At 38.6% G+C, this 20328-nt stretch overlaps 1 protein-coding gene across 3 annotated transcripts in view; it reads right to left on the bottom strand.

Annotated features, from left to right (window-relative positions):
• The window catches only part of ARK2N (arkadia (RNF111) N-terminal like PKA signaling regulator 2N), a 45693-nt gene that overhangs the window by 5567 nt on the left and 19798 nt on the right, over nucleotides 1-20328 (bottom strand). For 2 of the 3 annotated variants that reach the window (XM_071801825.1, XM_065860719.2), the window contains 2 exons: nucleotides 6045-6227; nucleotides 1531-1657 (listed from right to left, as the gene is read on the bottom strand). In XM_071801825.1, the coding sequence (XP_071657926.1) occupies nucleotides 1531-1657; nucleotides 6045-6227 (310 nt within the window). Of the gene's footprint in view, nucleotides 1-1530; nucleotides 1658-6044; nucleotides 6228-11279; nucleotides 18074-20328 lie in introns of those variants that run through there. The other variant, XM_071801826.1, reaches the window with a different exon arrangement.

Here is a 20328-nt window from a genome sequence, read left to right as displayed (position 1 = left end):
AGAAACACCGATTGAATAGCAATCTGAAAAACTACAGATGGTGGACAACCTTTGGGGTCTCACCACTCATACCAGCCCAACGATGGCATGGGATATACAGCACGATAAATAATAACTGAATCCAAACACCACGCTAACTAAGCATGGAAAAAAAACACTGATCAAACACCTAAGCCCTGCCAGAAGCCCATCTTTACTTCACAACTGCAAGCCTAGACCTGCAGGAGAAATGAAATTCTCAATAGGATTTGAACAACTGAAATACGTGAATATTTAATGGGGCCACTGAGAACAGGTCACGGGGAGGTGGCACGTGGTTACGTGAGCAAAGGAAAGCACAAAAGTGTGCCTTATGTCTCTCTTTGCTGAAATTATTTGGGTCCATATTGACTGAAACTGATTTTAAACAAGCAACTTTGCATTTAGTTAACATTTCCATTTTTATACACGGTAAATATTATCAAGTGTGGAAAGCTTCGGAACAGGGGACCCCAAAAAGGAGGGTTGTGTGTTCATAGTGCTAGAAAGGTTTACATGAACTAGATGTGGAGGACAAGTCCACGCTGCTTATCATTAGGAAAAAGATCCTCCGAACCCTGTGTCTGCTGGAGAAACAGCCAGGAGAGCGACCTCCCAAGGAATTAGTATCTGAAAGAGTCAGCCATGCAAGGACTTCCACTATTCTAGAAGCAAAGGCTAAATCTCTCTTCCTTCAGCACCTTAAAAATTCATGTTTTCAGATCCAACAGCACCGGGTTGTGCCCACACGATCTACACTGTTTCCCTGATGGGAAATTGGGTCCCACACACCTTCATTCTTCCTTTCCTCACCAAAAAAATACCTTAATCCAATGAAAGATCATGGACTAAAGAGGAAGAGAGGAGACTAACAGCTGAAGGACAGAGGGGCAGCTTGAGGGAAACCTCTGGCTTCATTACCCTTGTCTGCTTTGGGGGTTGAACTCTCTTGTATCTTCAATTAGAACCAAGATTCAGAAGGATCCACCTTTTAATCTAAACCTTATGACATAAACCATCGAAAAGCTGATGGTATTTTCACAACTACTGATTAAGTAAATAATCTGGAAGCTGATTAAATGCTTAATGTAAGTGAATATTTTGAAAGGAAACAAGAACCCACATAAGTATTTTTGTTAATGTATTTGCATATTCACACACTATGCCCTTAAAATCTGAACTTCTAACAATGGTTCATGATGTATATAAATTTGGTATGGCAATACTGGGTATTTTAATCCTAAATATGTTTTTCTTGTTAATGTTTGATACCGAATCACAAGGTTAATCTGAATACAATAGAAGCTGACGGTGTTCTGAAGAAAAACACATTCACACAGCAGAATAGTAAAAACTGGAGGAACATTTGTTATGTTTTGGGCACCAGTCATGGATGGATAACTATAGAAGTGGAAGTCAGCAGGGTTTTTTTATTAATTTTGGCAATACAGATATTCTGATAAAATGAAAGAACTATTAGAAGCGGAAAAAGCAAGAAAAAGGAATTAATACCTGGCGTGTTCCTGAACTCCAACAATCTCTACTTCACTATCAGAAGAGGCGATATTAATTTCTTCGTTGATCTGGGCATTACAAGAAGAGGCTTTGTCACTTGCGAGGAAGCCTGGATCCAAATGACCTACAGATGGGGAAAAAGCAAATACAGTCAATGTTTAACAGCTTACATGACTCAGAAATCAGCTGGAAATGAATTTTCCAAGCTAACAAAAAAAAAGACTGAAACATTAAGGTTGAAAAATCTTATTAGATCAACTTATCCAACTTCCAGTTCATCAGCTGATAAAGGATGATCACTGGATTTATTCAATCTCAGCAGCTCTAGCGATGGTGTTATCACACAAATCCTGACTGCTGCATCAAGAACCCTTGATGTAATTACACATCCCAGCACTTACTCTACAATGCTAAGAGTCAGACTGTGCCTAAACCTCTTTGAAATGAAGAAACAACCCACTGTCAATAAATCGAACTCAATGGCACTGTGGCATGCAAAGCTGGACAGAAACATCACACACACCAAGAAAAATTAAAATGCTTTTTTAAAAACACAAAATCAGGGTTGTTTTTCCTTACAGTTCCTCAGTGTTATCCAGTTAATCAGTCTGTCAGGGAACAAGTCCTCTATAAATACCAGTGTGGCAAGTTTTGCCTTCTCTGCCAAGTACTGCTAAGAACATTCTTCACTGCAATTAGTGAGGCTGTGTTGTGACTTATTAAGTAATAAGTGGAAAACACATGCCAGCCAAAATTATTTTTTTGTCTTACAGAAAATATATTTTTAAAAAATTAATTAAAAATGAGATTTCAATAAAAAGAAGAAAAAAAGAAAAAAGGGAAAATTAAAAAAAATAAGAAAGGGAAAGGGGGAAAGAAAGGAAAGGGGAAAAAAGAGGGAAAGAGGAAAAGGGGGGAAAGAGGGAAAAAATGGGGGAGAAGGGAGAAAGGGGGAAAAGAAGAGGGGAAAAGGAAGAAGGGAAAAGGAAGAAAGGAGAAAAGGAAGGAGGGGAAAAGGAAGGGGGGGGGGAAGGAAGGAGGGGGAAAAGGAAGGAGGGGGAAAAGGAAGGAGGGGGAAAAGGAAGGAGGGGGAAAAGGAAGGAGGGGAAAGGAAGAAGGGGGAAAGGAAGAAGGGAAAAGGAAGAAGGGGGAAAAGGAAGAAGGGGGACAAGGAAGAAGGGGGACAAGGAAGAAGGGGGACAAGGAAGAAGGGGGGAAAGGAAGAAGGGGGGAAAGGAAGAAGGGGGAAAGGAAGAAGGGGGGAAAGAAGAGGGGAAAAGGAAGAAAGGAGAAAAGGAAGGAGGGGAAAAGGAAGGGGGGGGAAAAGGAAGGAGGGGGAAAAGGAAGGAGGGGGAAAAGGAAGGAGGGGGAAAAGGAAGGAGGGGGAAAAGGAAGGAGGGGAAAGGAAGAAGGGGGAAAGGAAGAAGGGAAAAGGAAGAAGGGGGAAAAGGAAGAAGGGGGAAAAGGAAGAAGGGGGAAAAGGAAGAAGGGGGAAAAGGAAGAAGGGGGAAAAGGAAGAAGGGGGAAAAGGAAGAAGGGGGAAAAGGAAGAAGGGGGGAAAGGAAGAAGGGGGGAAAGGAAGAAGGGGGGAAAGGAAGAAGGGGGGAAAGGAAGAAGGGGGGAAAGGAAGAAGGGGGAAAAGGAAGAAGGGGAAAAAGGAAGAAGGGGAAAAGGAAGAAGGGAAAAGAAAAATCATCTGTGCCTCTGTTTAGTAGAAACCTGTGGAACACTGGGCAGCCCCGAAGCAGGTGAGATTACCTGTGTCTTGGAAACCACTCACTCAGGTTACATGGGTGAAGAATCATTTGTCGAGCAGAAATTTGGGATTAGATAAATGTATTACGTATATCTACTTTGATTGGACACCTCTTCGAAGACAACAGGAGAAGGATGTAGTAATGTCCCATAGAATTTCAAAGGTGTGTGAATATGCAGAGCTGATTATAACCCCATGTAGACCAAGACGACACAGACGGAAGAAATTAAACTTTAAAGGAAGTCCAGGGGAACCTTCTAATGGCTGGTTAAAGCACTTGGAAGAGATGCAAGCAAATAGAGGCGCAGAGACCATCCTGTATGTTCAATTTTCAGAAAGTGAAGACCTTTGGTGCAATATCTGATCAGGGTTAGCGAGGAAAGAAACCCGTGTGCTGCCTCCCAAAGAGGAGCTGCCACCTCACGAGACAACAAAAGGTATTTGCCAGCTGAACTTGAAGTAAATTAACAGCCCGGGTGGAGTTTTCCTAACATTATAGTTCAGCTGAACACCACCGTTCTGCGCCCTTCACTAGACAAGGGGATGTCTGGCAGGGGGAAAAAGCAGATTAGCTCTTAAATAGCCCCAAAATGATCCCCAGATGTATAACTGAAAGCCCCAAAAGAACAGTAAATTACCACAGCTTTAAGTTCAGACAACAAAAAGGCAATTAGCAGTAGAGAAACCATGATTAGCGGAGTAAATACTGCAACAGTAGCTGAGTGTAAACCAGGATTGTAGCATACAAACAGATTTACAGCCTCTGGCCATAAAAATTTAATGCCTAATAACATGCCTACACTGTTAAATTCTTTGCACGTTAGGATGACGCCCAAAGGAGATGTTTTGTTTGCCCTAAAACATCGGGGCTCGGGGAACAGCCCAAAATATTTGCCCACGCACAAAGATGTGATAGTGTGTCCTAGTAAGATTTTTCACTTCGATAAAGCTTATGTTGTTATTTTCCCGTGGGAACACATCATTTGATGCCTGTTAAACCAGATACTGGCTGAAGATTAAACTTGTGAATGCAAGATTTGAAAAGTCTGCCTTCCAAACACGCAGCCCTTGGCGCAGTAAGACGAAGCCAGTCCTGATGGTTGTGCCATCAGAAATGCACCGAGGGTGCAGGGCTCTGGGTACGCAGAAGAAGAACGTATTTCACCCTTTCAGACATCGACATGGCCGTAGCACCAGGAGCAGATTTGTCTGGACACGTTCCCAAAGGGCCAGGGATGAAGAATATTTTTGGTTTTCTAGTTTTCTTTTTACCTGGCAACGTCTTCCTTGCAAGTCCCCTTGGATATAGAAAGGAACACGAATTTTTACCTGCACCGCAGCGTTGTATTCGTAAGCAGGATGGGGAAGAAAGCTTGGTAAGAAAAGTTTATTTCCTTACACTCCTTTGAAGTACCAATCCATTAGTGCTACGTACAGATAATTTCAGCTGTTCTAATCGTTTAATAAATCATTTAATAAAGGAGTAGGCTTGTTAGGGGTCAAAAAGCTCACTTTCAGCTCGCTGCTATACTGAAAACAATACCAGTGAGCTTGGAGATAAAAAGGCTGGAAGCACATCCAGCCACAGACCATGGTGAAAATAACACAGCGGAGATTCCCACATTCAAATAATGGACTTGTCCACTACATAATAATGGGACATCTCTTTCAAAATCAGCCACATACTTGTATTTATTTAAGTTTTATAGGCGTCGAAAAGCAGCTCAGAGCTACCAGGGCACTTACACTGCAGGTGTCTTCTGGCAGGTTTGTGGTTGGAAAAGCCAGCGTGAAACAAAAAACTGCTGTGCTCCACTGCAGGCAAGACTGTGTCTTACACAGCTAAAGTGTTAACGTGTACAATAAAGAGTGGAAAGGAAGGCAGTATGTTGGCATACAAGGCCATGGGATGGAGCTAATGTTCCCCATTCGCTCTCTGCACCCCGAGCACTGCAGCATTTGATGCTTTTTAACTCCTTCGTTAGTGAAGAAGTTGCAGGGATTCAGCGAAACTGAACAGTTTTTATGAGCTCCATGAACTCCTCTGAATTCTTCCACAGTGTTTCTGCTCTTGCTTTCTTGAAGGAAATTTCTGTGCTGTTTTTTGCTGCTAAGCCCACTTATCAGCACCTTTTCATCTTTACCTGATGCTGGTATGTCCAGTTTTCTAAGGTATATTAGAAAAGCAGATGGAATACAAGCATTGGTTATTCCTGTATTTTAAAGAAACGAAGAGACAAAAGAGACCAAGACGACATACACAATTACAATAATTAAAATGGGATTGTGATCAGTTTAGTAGCTGGTGACACAGGTCATCATGATCAGCTATTCAGTAACAAGCTTAGCCCACTTTCGTCAAAATAAATAAAAATTAGAATTAAATTAAAACTAAACAAATAAAACCAACACAGCCTCCAACACACACACACAAGAACAAAAAACACCAAAAAACCCCACACCAAAATCCCAGACCTAAGTTCCAAGAAGCAATTAGAAGGAAAAGGAGGAGAAAAACATAATTAAGAAAATTAGTGTCAAAAGATACACTGCTGAAATCTTTGCCATTTTTTATCAGTTGTATTATGGAATAAATGCCAAGGCTTTTTAAGCAGCACCTATACTGTTTTATTGCACAGTCCGCACAAGGAGCTTTTAAAGTTGTGTAAATCACTAAAATACTGAAAGCAAGATAAGGGAGGGACACCGACTGAGATGCTGGAACAAGCATCGGAGAAAGAGGATTTAAACGAACCTGTGTCACCACTCAGCTCCTCTAGCAGCCCTCTGGATCTCCAGGCAGATCCCAGGTCTTGTTTTCCTAAAGAATTATTGTGCTCTTGAACTACTGCAGCCGCCAACAGATTGTCCACACTCACCACCTCCGGGTCTGAATTTGTGTCTGATATATCGTAATGAGCGACAATCGGAGGTCCATCTGCAGAAAGACAGAAGGAGAAAACACGGATTAGAAGTCACCATACTATGAAACACACCTTTAAAAGTATAAACAGTCTATGGGTTAATGCCATCCTCTACATGAAGCTCTTAAAGAACTATAAATTATATAAATTCTTAAACTTCACTTAAGGAAAGTACGTCTGAGATTACAGAGACATTTTAACTTCTGCATACATAAAAAACACAAATGCAAGAAAAACACATTTATCAATGTATCAGTTATCTGTGTACTATCTTTTACATTAACACATAAACATTTCCATATCTGACAATGTTACATTTACAATCCTAAAAGGATAAAACCTTCAGCTTAAAACAGAAAATAGTAGGTTACAGGACATTAAATTTGGCCAGACAAGATATTTAACTAGAAAATTTTACAAAACTCAACTGACAGCTCACATCGCTTTAGGGCTGGCTGAATAAAACTAACTTTCTGATATAACTGATCCAGTGACAACAGATTTAACATTAGGCAACTTTCCCTACGTAACATTTACCTGCCAAGGAAAAGGGAATTTCTCCAAATGGCTATGTTTTTTGGGGTGTTGTTTTTTTCAAGATCAACAAGAAACAAAACTATAATGTGCAGTAACAAACATGCTTTTAGTTAAATATGATTACCATATCCACCTTGGCCACCAAAGTGAAGAGCGAGAGAAACTTGCTTACATTATTCTGAAATCTATTATTGAAGAATAACAAAAAGCTATTTTTTGGTCTATTTTGTTAAGAGGCACAGAAAAAAAAGTAAAATTCAAGACAAAGATTAATGTGGGAGCAGAGAGAAAGGATATATGTAGTCATTCTGAAAAGATGCACATTTTTAACTCGAATGCCTCATCGCAGCTACAGCTTATTGACTCGGGGTGGGTGAAAATGGTTGGAATTCCCACTCCCCAAATGGCAGAATCAAAACTTTATTTGGGCCAAGACTTCATCCATAAAAACAAGGATGAAATAGGAAAACGTGAAGCCAAAGCTCAGCGCTTTTGCTACTGCGATTCCTTAATTCCAGAGCAGTTCTGGTGCTTGAGCATCTGCAGGAATTTTTGTTAAGGGTATGATGTGTAGATGGTATAATTTGTATGGAATAATATAAAATGATCATAAACTAATAATTTTTTTAGGAAGACAGGACCTCAAGAGGTATAAAGCGACTAAAGAAATCAAGAAACCAAGAATTAAATGAAAATACTTTTCAAGAAAGACTGGTTTCTTTCTTTTAGGAGTGTTAAGTGCCTGTTGAAGACAGAAAGAACGCAACAAACTAGAAGCATCAAATTTAGTCTGAAAAGCCATTTCTACTGAGGATTTTAGGGTGATTTTTTTTTTGGTTTTCCTTTTTTTTTTAATAACTTGGTGCCTGAAACATCATTCTACCCACTGTTCTAAGAAACGCCTATTTTGTGATTAGCAACACACTTCATTAAAAGAGCGACCATATTGCTTATTACTGGAGATCAGTTTTGCAACAAGGTATGAAGAAATTCACAATGTATTTCCAATCAGACCTGCCTCCAAAACAACAGTTTCATGAAACAATGTTGTATTACAAACTTAAAACAGACTCAACAAAAATAAATGAGTAGTTAAATGCCAACGTATTAAAGACCAAACTGTTCACAACATGAAACGCTGATGATTATGACTGGAAAAGAAGTCCCAATAATTAACTGAAAGGCAATCTTTGTCTTTTTAAAAGGCAATTACAAACTAATGGAATACCAAGTTCACAATTAAGCTGGTGATGCTCAGTTAATTATTTGCAAAAGCCGATGATTAAATCACATGCAGAAGTTACAGCTGGACTGAATCACGACAGGCATGTTTTCTTTCAGTCTTATCATCAGAGTTCAGCATGAACATACATAATGTGATCTAAAAAAATAAACAGTCGAGTGCAGAAGATACGAGGGTCAAGTACAATATTGACTATTTGACCATTTTTTCAAGAGGTTATCTAAAATTTCTAGAGCTGTGCACACTGTTCCTTCACATCTTTGTTCCTCTTGCATCTTACTAAAATCTGCAAAAGCAGAAGCGAAATTTGATTTTAGATAAGATGTGTCTACACAAGTAGAATTATATTTGGACAATAGGCACCAATAGTCTCAAGTCAAAATTGTACCACTCCTACATGTATAATCATGCAAAATGTATAATAAATGTATATACATGCAGAGTGATATTCTCATCACCTACCCATAGAAATAACTTGTGTGAAAGTCTTCATCAGTAGGAAATACAAGCATAAACTTGTTATCTGTAGCTCCACTCTTGTATCTTCCACACTTCCAAACAGCACACCTTATAACTTAGCTTAAATTTAGTATACATCAAACAGACAAAAATATTTTCAATATAATTTACATACTGTAATTATATTTGTCAGCGTAACAGCCACCAATTTAACAATCTGGGGGAAAAAAAAGCTGCTTATTTACAACGCAATCACAGCAGTGATCTGTTTTTGCCTTTCAGGATCAGATTTGGCCCCTGACATCAGGGTTATCCATACCTGTCACCTGTAAATGACCAATGTGGCCCAAGGAATGGCAACAAATCCTAGGATTCCCAGTGTGTATAAAAGAAATAAACACCTTTGTGTGTTTAAAAACAAACAACCAACCCACCAATATATAAGTTACAGACAACTACACCGAAGTTTCAATGAAGGCACATTAAAACACTCCCTAAAATTCCCCCTTTCTCAAAAGTCCATTTCCTTTTCAGCGTTACAAGGATGGGACGGGAAGGGTTAAATTTGGAAGTTAATAATATTTTCCCAGCCAACTACATCAGCATCTGATGATGTGATGTGAAGTGAATGTGTGGTACCAAGAAATAAGGACAAATTCAATTTGGCTAAGAAATAAGAGCAGAACCTCTTTCAGGTTGAAGAGGTAAGAGGATTAACTGCAACCACAGCTGTAACTTGTTGTATTTTGTTTGGGATGGAGCCACTTCTCAGAATTACTGACTGTGGCAGGATTTCAACAGATAAACAGACACCAGAACCCACCACACCATGCTACAAATTTAACGTAAGCATGATTAAGAGGTTCTCTGCTCCGTAATTTAAACTTATTTAAGGAAAAAAAAAATCAGACCTTTGGGAAGCCAAGCTGGCTGGAAGACTTAAATTTCCCTGGTGATAAGCCTTAACTCATTTCTAAAACAATAAATGCTTGAAAAGGACATGGCTGAAAGTTAATAAGTACCAGGAGCAAAATACAGCTGTTGACATTTAATGCTAATAGGGGACAGACCGCTTTTTTGTTTATTTTTTTAAATAATTCAGAGGCAGAGGTCATCACGGGGGCAGCGTTTCCAAGTGTCCAATTCTCTATTAATTTACAGAGATCATCAAAACTAATTTTGCTAAGGACGACTGAATCAGAAGACACACGCACAAAGGTTCAGGTCTACACGTGTCAATTTTTAAGCTTTCAGCACGGAAAATTCAACAATTTCTTATCTGCCAGCCACTCCCATGCCTCTCACAGAGCCACATCTCAACTTTCAGTGGTCTAAACTGTGCTATGAGATCCAAACTCATCCCTTAATCCATTATAATGGCAGCACAAGCAAAAAGAGGGAATCAGACATAAAATTTCAGGTGCAGGTTAAAAGCATTTTTCCTATAACAAGCACCGTACACTTGCACTGAAACAACTGTGCATCAATGCGCAGCAGTACTTTAACATAAGAAGCAAAAAATATAGTGTATTTAGTCCTGTATGTCATTATTGCTCTTTAGATTTCTTAAATCTAGGCATGTGGACCTAAACTCCCTCCTACTGCAGCCACACAGAAGAACTTAATGGACAAGTATTCCCAGCCTAGAAGCTGCAGCTTGGAGCATCATCTCCCCTCCTTCCCAGGGAACAGAAAGAGCTGAAGCAGCCCCTAAAATGAGGCACCTTTTACACTCCTGAAGTTCAGCACGATGAACATCGGCCTTAAGGATGGGACTTAAATTTTGCTGTATTTTCTCTACCCAGGTAGTGGGAAAAGACTAAAACCTCCAGAGGACTACCCTGACTGAATTCCAGAATTAAAAGCCTACTTTCGGTGGTCTGAATCGCCCTCTGGAGTCATCAGTGTCCTTGCAATGAGAAGTGAAACCTTACGAGTCTAAGCTTTAGAACACACAGAACAGGTAGGATAATAACAATAATAATAATTACAGCACTTTATTCTTCCAAAAAGCTTTCCATTTGTGGACCTCAAAGAGCTCCGAGGTGGTTATTAACCTCCTTTTGCCTATGGGGGAAACTGAGGCAAGCAGAGATTTGCAGCTTGCTCAAGGCTAACAAGCAGATGAGCTCGGCTTTGCAGAAAACAACGCTCCCCTCAAATTACTGAGCTATTTTTAACTGTTAAACTATTGAAGAGTTTAGAAATAGTGTTTAGGAATGCTTTCGTGAAACACACACAAGTTAAAAGGCAACACACAGAGGCACCCAGGTGCTTGTGAGCCCAAGGAGACACCCCGAACACAGGCACTGCTTTATCTTGGTCTCAGTGCTCTAAATTAAATTGCATTTATTTTTATACGACAAAAGAGAACACTGAGACATTTAAAAGCAGAAGATCTGAGAACATTCACATTCGGCACTTATATTTAAGAGATAACTCTATTTACCTCAAGATTTGGCAAAACGCGGAGTGGACTTTTGAAGATCAGATGATCACGACAGTGATCAAAATAATCAAGTTTTATGTGCCAAAACTTAGAGGATTCATCTCAAGGGACTTGCCAAAAGTTTTACAGGAGGCACACTGGTCAGTAACTTCGATCCGAACAGAAAGGGTTCACATACAACACTACAGGCTGAAGTGACAGTCGTTCTGCTTTAGATAAACAATACAAACCTGATGTTATTTAAAACATGATCCGGTTTCATAAAGTATGTGAAGTTCAAGTGGCATAAACTGGCTGAACTCTAAAACAATTCCCAAAGAGGGATGGGTGGCAGGAGATACTTGCTTTTTTATGTTTTTAGCAACATGAAATGCTTCATTACTATTTATATTGATTTATTTATTCCAGGTTACAGTAGTTACATTTCAAAATTTACAGGGTTAGACAAAGAATACATTGTCAATACAACAAAAAAAACCAATAGTAATGTAACAACATTCTCTCTAAAATCATAAAGTGAACAAAAATTATGCATGAATCCACCTTCCTCACATTTTCCTTCATTTCACACAGTAAAGCTTTTGTGTTTGTCTTTTTTTTTTTATATCACAATAATAAAATCAAAACAGCATGATCAAATGCTCTCAGACTGGATCGTTTTCAATATATCACACAAAAAGAGATCTCAAAAATTCAAGTCTCGCCGATCAACATTCATTGTTTCAGGCTTTTTGATGACTAGACGGAAAATATCTTGGATTTGTTTTACCAATTTAAAGACATAATAAAGTCTTTTTCATTGTGCGTTAGGCAAAGGCACATGGAAGGTGGCTGTGGACTGGAAATATCAGGGTGTGGTGTGCACTTCGTATCTCATGATAGATTTATTTTCCCTGATACCAGCTAATAATTGATTAATTATGGAAGCAGATATATTAGCCAGATCTCTTACCCAGTTTTACACACAAAAGTGTATCAGGAGGGTTTTGGAAACCATCGCACCCTACCCTGACATAGCTATGACAGTTAAAAAAAATCCCTATGGAAATAAAACTTAAATCAGGAAAAGGTGGGTAAAAACGCACCCCATGTACTCCAGAAAACAACTGCTTCTAAACCAATAATCCCATTTTCCATGTGCCTTCATTTTGCACTGCAAAGCTAATAAAATTTGTGAGAAAAGACCGATTTCTGGGTTCGCGTTTTGCAAGGTACTGCCCATCTCTGTCAACCAGCCTGAACGTTTCAGCTCCTACAGCACAAATCACACAGCACGTCTGTTTTGGTGCTTCCAAATGGAACTGCAGTGGTCACAGCGCAGAGCCTCAATTCACCTGATTTACACACGATAACCAGGCAAAGATTAAAGCCTCCCGAAGGATTCTCTGACCAAAAACTGCAGAATTGGCTCAATTTTTAATGAGGTTAAGTGCTAGCCCCCATTGAAATTAGCAGAAGTTTTCTACTGGTTTTAATGGGGGTAGAATTTAATTTATCAATGCCCTTGAAATATCACTTTTTTTTTTTAAAAAAAAGAAGGTTTACAGTATGTGGATACAGGAAAAGACAAAATATATTAACAAGAGAAAACAGTGTTACTAAATACATTTCAGTTTGTAGAATAACTGCCAAATACAATCCCGTTTCATTTAAGTTAAGATTGGTCCTCCAGTCTTAACTCTAGCAGCTCAGATAAAATAACCTAACGATCCTGCAAAAACAATAAAAGACACTGTGAACCTGAAAAGTATTTAAACTTCTGCCTGAATTTTGTCCTAATACTGTTAAAAATAACATTGAAGGGCAGTATATCTGAAAGGCTTATTTTTTCCCCTGTTCAGTTATTTTTTTGCATTAGAAACGCTGAATAAAGTTTCACTGCCTTTAGTAGAATCTGTTCTATGTTGTGTATTGCCCTTTTTTTTTTTTTATTCCCAAGCAAAACCTGAAAAATTCAGGTGTCTTGTTAGAAGCACGTGAAGCAGAAACCCCAAACCCTTGGATCAAATTATGTGTAAAGGGCAGAATTTAAGGGAGTGGAGCATCTCCCATGCGAGGAAAGGCTGAGGGAGCTGGGGCTCTGAGGCTTGGAGGAGACTGAGGGGTGACCTCATTCATGTTTACAGGTATATAAAGGGTGAGTGTCAGGAGGATGGAGCCAGGCTCTTCTGGGTGACAACCAGTGATAGGACAAGGGGTAATGGGTTCAAACTGGAACACAGGAGGTTCCACTTAAATTTGAGAAGAAACTTGTTCCTGGTGAGGGTGTCAGAGCCTGGCCCAGGCTGCCCAGGGAGGTTGTGGAGTCTCCTTCTCTGCAGCCATTCAAACCCGCCTGGACACCTTCCTGTGGAACCTCAGCTGGGTGTTCCTGCTCCATGGGGGGATTGCACTGGATGAGCTTTCCAGGTCCCTTCCAATCCCTGACATTCTGGGATTCTGTGAATTTCCTACAGACCTTTCTTACCAAACCACACTCAAGGGAGCGAAAAGCAGCACAAATGCCTGAGGAAATACACTGTATCCTAAAGCTCCCTGGCTTCCAAAGGCTCCTACACAGGGTGCGACTCCTGGAGCAGATATCTTAATTTCTTCATTTACTGAATTGCCAGTTTGGCATTTAAGCCGCTTGAAGTCTTACTTATATTGTACTTCCACAAAAAAATGCTAATAAATTAGCTGTGTTTCACCTGCTACTAAATCCCAACTTTGCAGTCACATGGGTGTTCAGTTACTCCCCTGCAAACAGCTGCCACACCGAAAACATATAATTTGATATTAAAAATGGCAATATAGAGACTACCATAGGCCGGCTGGGTTATAACTGGCACTGTCTCCATTGGAATTACACCAGCTGATCTGATGCATTTGCTCTTTCAAAACCATAAGCAAAATTCTTTGAAGAAACTGGAATGTTTCTTTACTCCATTTGAAAGTATAAAACCTAGGGCAATTAAACTCTGAATTATCATCTGTGATTCTCAGTGTCTGTGCAAAACTCCTACTGGTTTCTCCTCTGTTGTTAAATTTGAAGGAATTTGTTGAGATGTGAGAATAAACATACATTGAAGATTAACTCTGGGTTGGAAAGTAGAAGAGTTTCCTTCCGACAGTCTTAAAAATAGTCTTAAATTAGGGCAGGATGCTTTAACGAATCATAGAATGGATGAGATTAAAATTTACGTTAAAATTTCAGCTGAAGAAATTTTAAATCCCTGAAAGTCTCTCGTCAAAGCCCTTTGACAATAAGAGCCTAAAACAGAAATCATTACGAACTTAACCGCAGCCATATAATATAGCAAAAATATTTCCAGGAGGACAAAGAGTAAATCTGAAATTACGTGTTAGGAATCAATTTTCTGAAAGAGACGCCAAAGGCTGCTGCACATGTATTTAAAATACAGACTCATGACTAGTTTTGCTACCTGAAAGTTGGTTTATTCAGTGCTCTGTGTCTTTCAAATTCACAATACAGAGCATGAGGAGAGATGCTCCTGTTTAATTGCACAGCCCGACAAATCCTTCAGCAGGCAGGTTATATACATTACACCCAAAAAAGCAGAAATTTTGGGTTCCCCTCTTGGCTCCTAGAAGGAAAAACTTATTTCTTCACTCGGAAAACAAGCTATTGGACCCAATATTCAACCGTGTAAATCAACACACAGTTTTCATTTCAAAGGAGCGGATTTATGACGGCTGAATATCTGGCTCCAGGTTTGCAGCAAGTTAAAAGAACCAACACAAAAACCAATATTTACCATTTACAACCATTGGTCTTGCACAGGTGTTCTTAGCACTAGGTAGTTTTTGCAGGGAAATCAAGTTGAAATGATATCTAATATAAACTATTCCCTCAGCCTTCTGGGTGCCTTGGAATAATTTTATCCTAGGAAGAGCACAGCTTTAAAGTCTGTATGCTCAACTGCTATAACTGTCTGCTTGTTCTTTCACATTCATAACTACTTGAAGTGAAAAAAAAACAATGAGTATAAATGGATAAAAATGTGTAAAGGTGTTTAATTTTTGCCCATAGTAATGAAACCCAAATTTTGATCTATTACTACACCGAATGATTTCAGTATTTCTATTTCTTTAAATAGATCACCTAGCCAAGACACTTGCAGGCTGGCAGAAATCCCTAACAAAGTAATTATCTATTTATGAGATCGATATGTAAAAGTCTGTTTCAGTCTGAGAGATAATTAAGTTCAGCTCATCTCCTTACACAACTTGTTTTGAAATACCTAATTGCTCCATATATGCTATTTTATTTAAAAAAAAAGGTTAAGGCCATGCTTACAGACGTACTGAGTTATGTGACTCTTACACATTAAAAGAAACCAGTCACTGCAAAAAGCTGCTTCTGCATGCATGGGAAGACTTGTAAAGTTGTCATGCTTTATGTTATGCTGCTCTTATCATTGTCATAAAGGCATATATATATATATATGTATATATCAAATCTATCAACGCCAGAATGATCTGATTTTTTTTAATATCAGCAAATAATCTTCCCTGAAGGATCTTAAATTTTAAACAAATAAGGACAAGTCTATTAAATTACAATCCAACATAACTAGTTTCACTTTTACCTACAGTTATATTAAAAATGCACGCAGTTTCAGATGAGGGGGTTTTCTTACAAGTTCATATCAAAAGCTTTGTATCAAAATTATGCATGAAGGTGATCTGTAAAGATTTTATTCCAGTACTTAAAAATTATCTCCTGCATAGTCTTTCAAACAGTGACTCTGAGAACAACACAGCTCTCTAACCTCATTTTTTAATGAAGGCATCACATATGATTAAAATAAAAAAAAGAAGTCTGTGACAAGAATAATGTTAAAACACCAGTGTTAGTACTATACTGAAAACAAAAGGGATTTCTTGAGTTCCTGTTAGAGGTTTGATCCAAACCCCACCTAAATTGATGGAAAAACTCCCACTGACTTCAAGGAGAAAAAACAATCAGATCTATAGAAGATACAGCGGTTACTTCCAACAGGAAGAAAAGTAATTACACTAACATAATTAGGTTTTAAAAGCAAAACAACAGACCTAAAGGAGACATATAGCATTCTCTTTACTTAAGCTATCCCTATGCAAAGACCTTCAACTTCCATAATGAGAACTTTCATTTAATTCGCTTTAGAAACTTTTAGCAAGTTCCAACTGATGATAAATATATGTTTTTGGTAGTTATGGAGAGTTACTTCATAGGAAGAAAGGCTTTAATGGAGAGATGACCAAAAAATCCCTGTCTGTAGTGATAATAATAAGAATTAAATAGAGATTTCTAATATATAGTTAAAATTAATCCTACTTTAAACATCACAGTTTCAAGCCTGCCTATTCAGGCTATCAGTATAAAAAAATCCACACAATAGCAAGTTATTGTATTATTTAAATGAACCTAATGTTCTGGCATTCCCCATCACAAGTAAATAATTATTTCAGTGTCATTCAGACGTGGTTCAGAAGAAGCTCTTGCTGTCTGACCCAGACCAGCAGCCCACACCTTCAGACCACCACAGTGTTTACTAATCTGGTTGTCGAGCCTTATTTTAAATTCCTGTGCCAAGGCTCAAACCATCCGCAGATGGCTGCTTATCTTAGGACTGACATAACCATGTTTATTCCAGCATGAAGGATGCAGTTTGGTCGTATATACAGAATAAAGCAGCAGTATTTTCCGTGCATGGGTCATGCAGGCACACACAGTTGGGTGTGATTCACCTCACCTGACTTTAGCCAAAAATTATCTATTGTAAATTGTTTATGTGGGAGGCTTAGACAACTAATGGAAGAGAAAGACGCTGCCAGGAGGTGTCCTCTTGTAGGTGCTTATCTCTTCCCTTTGATTCGGGAGATCCACAGCAAATGACACCTAAAATTAGAGATGACTTCCACCCAAACCGCACACACACACACACACACACACACACACACACACATATATATATATATACATGTGTGTATTTGTGCGCACAGTATAAGACAGCTGCCTCCATAAATATGCCATGTGCAACACAGCGGTGACAATAATAAAAACTCCGGACAGAAAATGAACTACTAAATGGGAGACAAAAAAACCCAAACAACCAGTTGCGCACATTTGTTATATATAAGTAAATCTTTAGGGTAAGCTTGTTTATTACTTCTGCCTAAAAAGGAAGAAGGAAAAAAAATAACGTGTGATAAATTGAAGCTGTACAACTTTGGAGTAAACAGAGTTAAGCAAATGTCATGAGTCTGTACCTAATCTGCTTTTCTAGGGTGTTTTACATCCTTAAATACAAAACTTACTTCCTAATATAAATGTTTTAACATGCAAAAAGAGCATTTGGATGAATGCTCTGAATGCTCCTATTATAACAAACATAGCTCTACTGATTTTGTGGTATCTAAACAAGGATTCTAAGTCATACTTTTCCAAGGTTGGTGATGAAGGCTCAGTGTGGTTTCCCCTCACACCTTTAAAGGTGTCTGTATGGGTGTGCTGGCACATGCACGTGGGTACAATGTGGGTGTTTTAAAACTACATATATATTCTCTATAAATTAAACAAAAAAAACCCCAAAAATCAATGGTAACAAAGCCCAAAAGAGGAAAAGCAAAACAAGCATACACAAAGAGAAAAGCAAACGTTTGTTTTAGCATAATCCAAAGTAACATCAAGATTGCAAAGATCGGATTTTTTTTTTGTTTGTTTTAAGTTTATGATTGATTCAGATCAGGCTCTGCAACATTCCCGTTCTCTGGAAAGACAGGTGGAAAATTGTTATTGAAAGTTGCTGGAAACTCTAGCGCAGCATCGACATTTTGATATCCCACGTAAGAATTAAACGACTGCTGTGGAAGTACTTGGCTATCAGGCATCTGTATGAAAGCCCCTGACTGTGTGGTAGGGGGGACTCTTTGGCCAACTAGTTGAATTTTAGGTTCCCTGGGCTCCAGTTGTTGCTTGCTTTCTTCGTCCGTGTCAAGACGGGTTAGCTTTTCTATCCACATGCGGAATTTCTCCTCTGTCTGCCTCTGCATCTCGGCAAAGCAGTTCATGGCCTCTTCCAGGACATTGCCTATGCAGTTCCTATCCCACACGGTGCCCCTGTCAAGCAATCCTGGAATTTCCCTGGTCGCTCCTCCAGATCCCCCAGCACGACTGAAGCCAGCTTTAAAGACATTGAGGCCATTTGATAAGACATTGTTAAGTGAGAACATAATATTGTTTATTAAGGCATGTTAACTCAGGAAAACAAACTTTTCTAATTGTGTCCCTTGGGTATGACAATGGGGGAAGGATTAGCAAATATTAACCAACAGTACTGCTGTCCGAAAAAATATAACATTTCACACTCATTAAGATTATAAGAGAAATTTTGGCTTCAAAATTATTCTTATTCTAGAATTCTCAGACAGTCATGTCACAAAGGTTTGTTGTGTTTTTTTCTTTTAATAAATAAACCAAATTAGTCCAATTGCCTTGCAATTCCTGTTTTGGATTCAACTGAAGGTGTCAAAAACATTATACAAAAACATGCTTAGTTCAAGTTGCAATCCAAAATACTACTGTTTAACTTAGTAATTATGCACATTTTACTTAGATACTTGACCCCTTTTGTAACAGACTGTTAAGCATACACAAAACTGCATGCAAGATAACAGAAATAAAGGCTGATATAGTGATTGCAGCACTTAAAGCAGCCAAGCCCAAAGCTTACCGCTGTTGGTTCGATTTTGGAGAACGCACTAAACACCAAAGAGAACACACGACAGGTGCACACAAAGAGATAACGTGAATGCTGCGCTAACACACGAGGTGAAAACACCCTCCGGAAGGTCGGACGGACACGGATCCATCACATGGGGAATTCACACGACATGTGGGAGCGATCAACCTCACATCAACAAACGCATTTCTAGCGCCACTTCTAGCCAAGCCAGAAAACAGACAAGGCATAGCTGGGAGGAAATTGTTCTCCTTCTTTCCATCTATCAAAATTGACTGGCTTTGGGAGTATAAGGAAAAACTTCAGCAGCAAGAAGAGGTGGCCTCCTCATTATCTTACTCTAAATATCAATATGAAAAGGCAGTGTTATCTGCATTTTTAAGCCTAGAGTTCACTCAGGAATCCTCTAGGAAACAACAAAACCCCAAGAAACAAGGCCCTGTACCTCTCTGAGTTATAACAAACCACGTGTGCATGCCCTCCGAACACACAAACATTGCCTAAGGTAATTCAAACAAGAGAAGCATCACATTAAACTATACAAAGCAGATACAGAACCTGACAAATTTAATATGTAAACATGAAACTTGTGGGATCCTCTGGCTTAAGAACAGTAGAAAATTCCCCTAAGAATGAGAGAAATCACTGCACAACCTAAGCAAATATTTACTAATAAAAACATAAGGCACTAAATCTTTATTGGGATTTCACTGTGTACATGAAATTACAGTATTACTTAAACAGTAGATTATTTTCAGGAGCTATTTAAATGAGGTATACCTAAGTCCTCCTGTAACAGCAAAACAAAGCCTAGGATTATTCTTATTTCTGAGCAGTAGCAATGCTACCCATTGGGGCCAAAAACTTGCTATTAAAATCCTACTTTTTAAGTGTTCTCTCCTGTCTGCTTACGTATCAGACAGGCTGGAAATTCAGTATTCAGGTCCTCTGCTCAAAAATAAATTACTTTATAGCAACTAATTTGCATCCATCCAACTGCATTTTAACTAAAAGTAAAGCTATCTTTTTCCTAAAACATGGTTCCTTTTGTATATTCAATGTCTTTTTCATCCCTGAAAAAGATATTCCTTCTGCTCATATAATCTTAGCGTTGAATGTTCAATATGATTAATCTTTATTCGTCATTAGTCTGTGATCCTATCCCTAGATCAAGTAACTAAACCTCAGTCCTCCTCATTTCCATGGGCTTACCATCTGACACCTTTTAAATAACGTTGAGTAAGGTTTAATTGCAATTAAAAAACTATTGATGGCCGTATGTGAGACATAATCTACCTAGGGTTTTAAAGTTACGAATGAACTAGCATGGTCACAGTTAACAAAACCGTTTTGTAAACTGAAGTGAATATGTATTGAAATATGTATTACCCTGCAATACTATTTTTAAAAGGCATCATTCATAGTATATCTACAATTTACAGTTGCAGCAAATCGATGCTTCAGATGCTTCCCCTGCAATTCTTATAACATGGCTTATTCAATCTTTACTGCTGGCCTTAAGTGTTAAAAAAATTAATCGCGTCTAAAAAGGCATTTTTATTATATTAAAAAGCTAGCATTTATTTAATTGGTCCTTCTGCTATCTATAAACTTACAGCTCTATAGTTTTTGAAGCGACACCAGATTACAAGGAGAAGAAATTTGCAGTCACAAAAGGGGTCAGAATCCAAGAAGTA

This window comes from Patagioenas fasciata, chromosome Z (genome assembly GCF_037038585.1).
Source record: "Patagioenas fasciata isolate bPatFas1 chromosome Z, bPatFas1.hap1, whole genome shotgun sequence".
Lineage (NCBI taxonomy): Eukaryota > Metazoa > Chordata > Aves > Columbiformes > Columbidae > Patagioenas > Patagioenas fasciata.
Note: the sequence above shows the minus strand (reverse complement) of the source record. Positions and strands in the feature narration are given on the sequence as shown.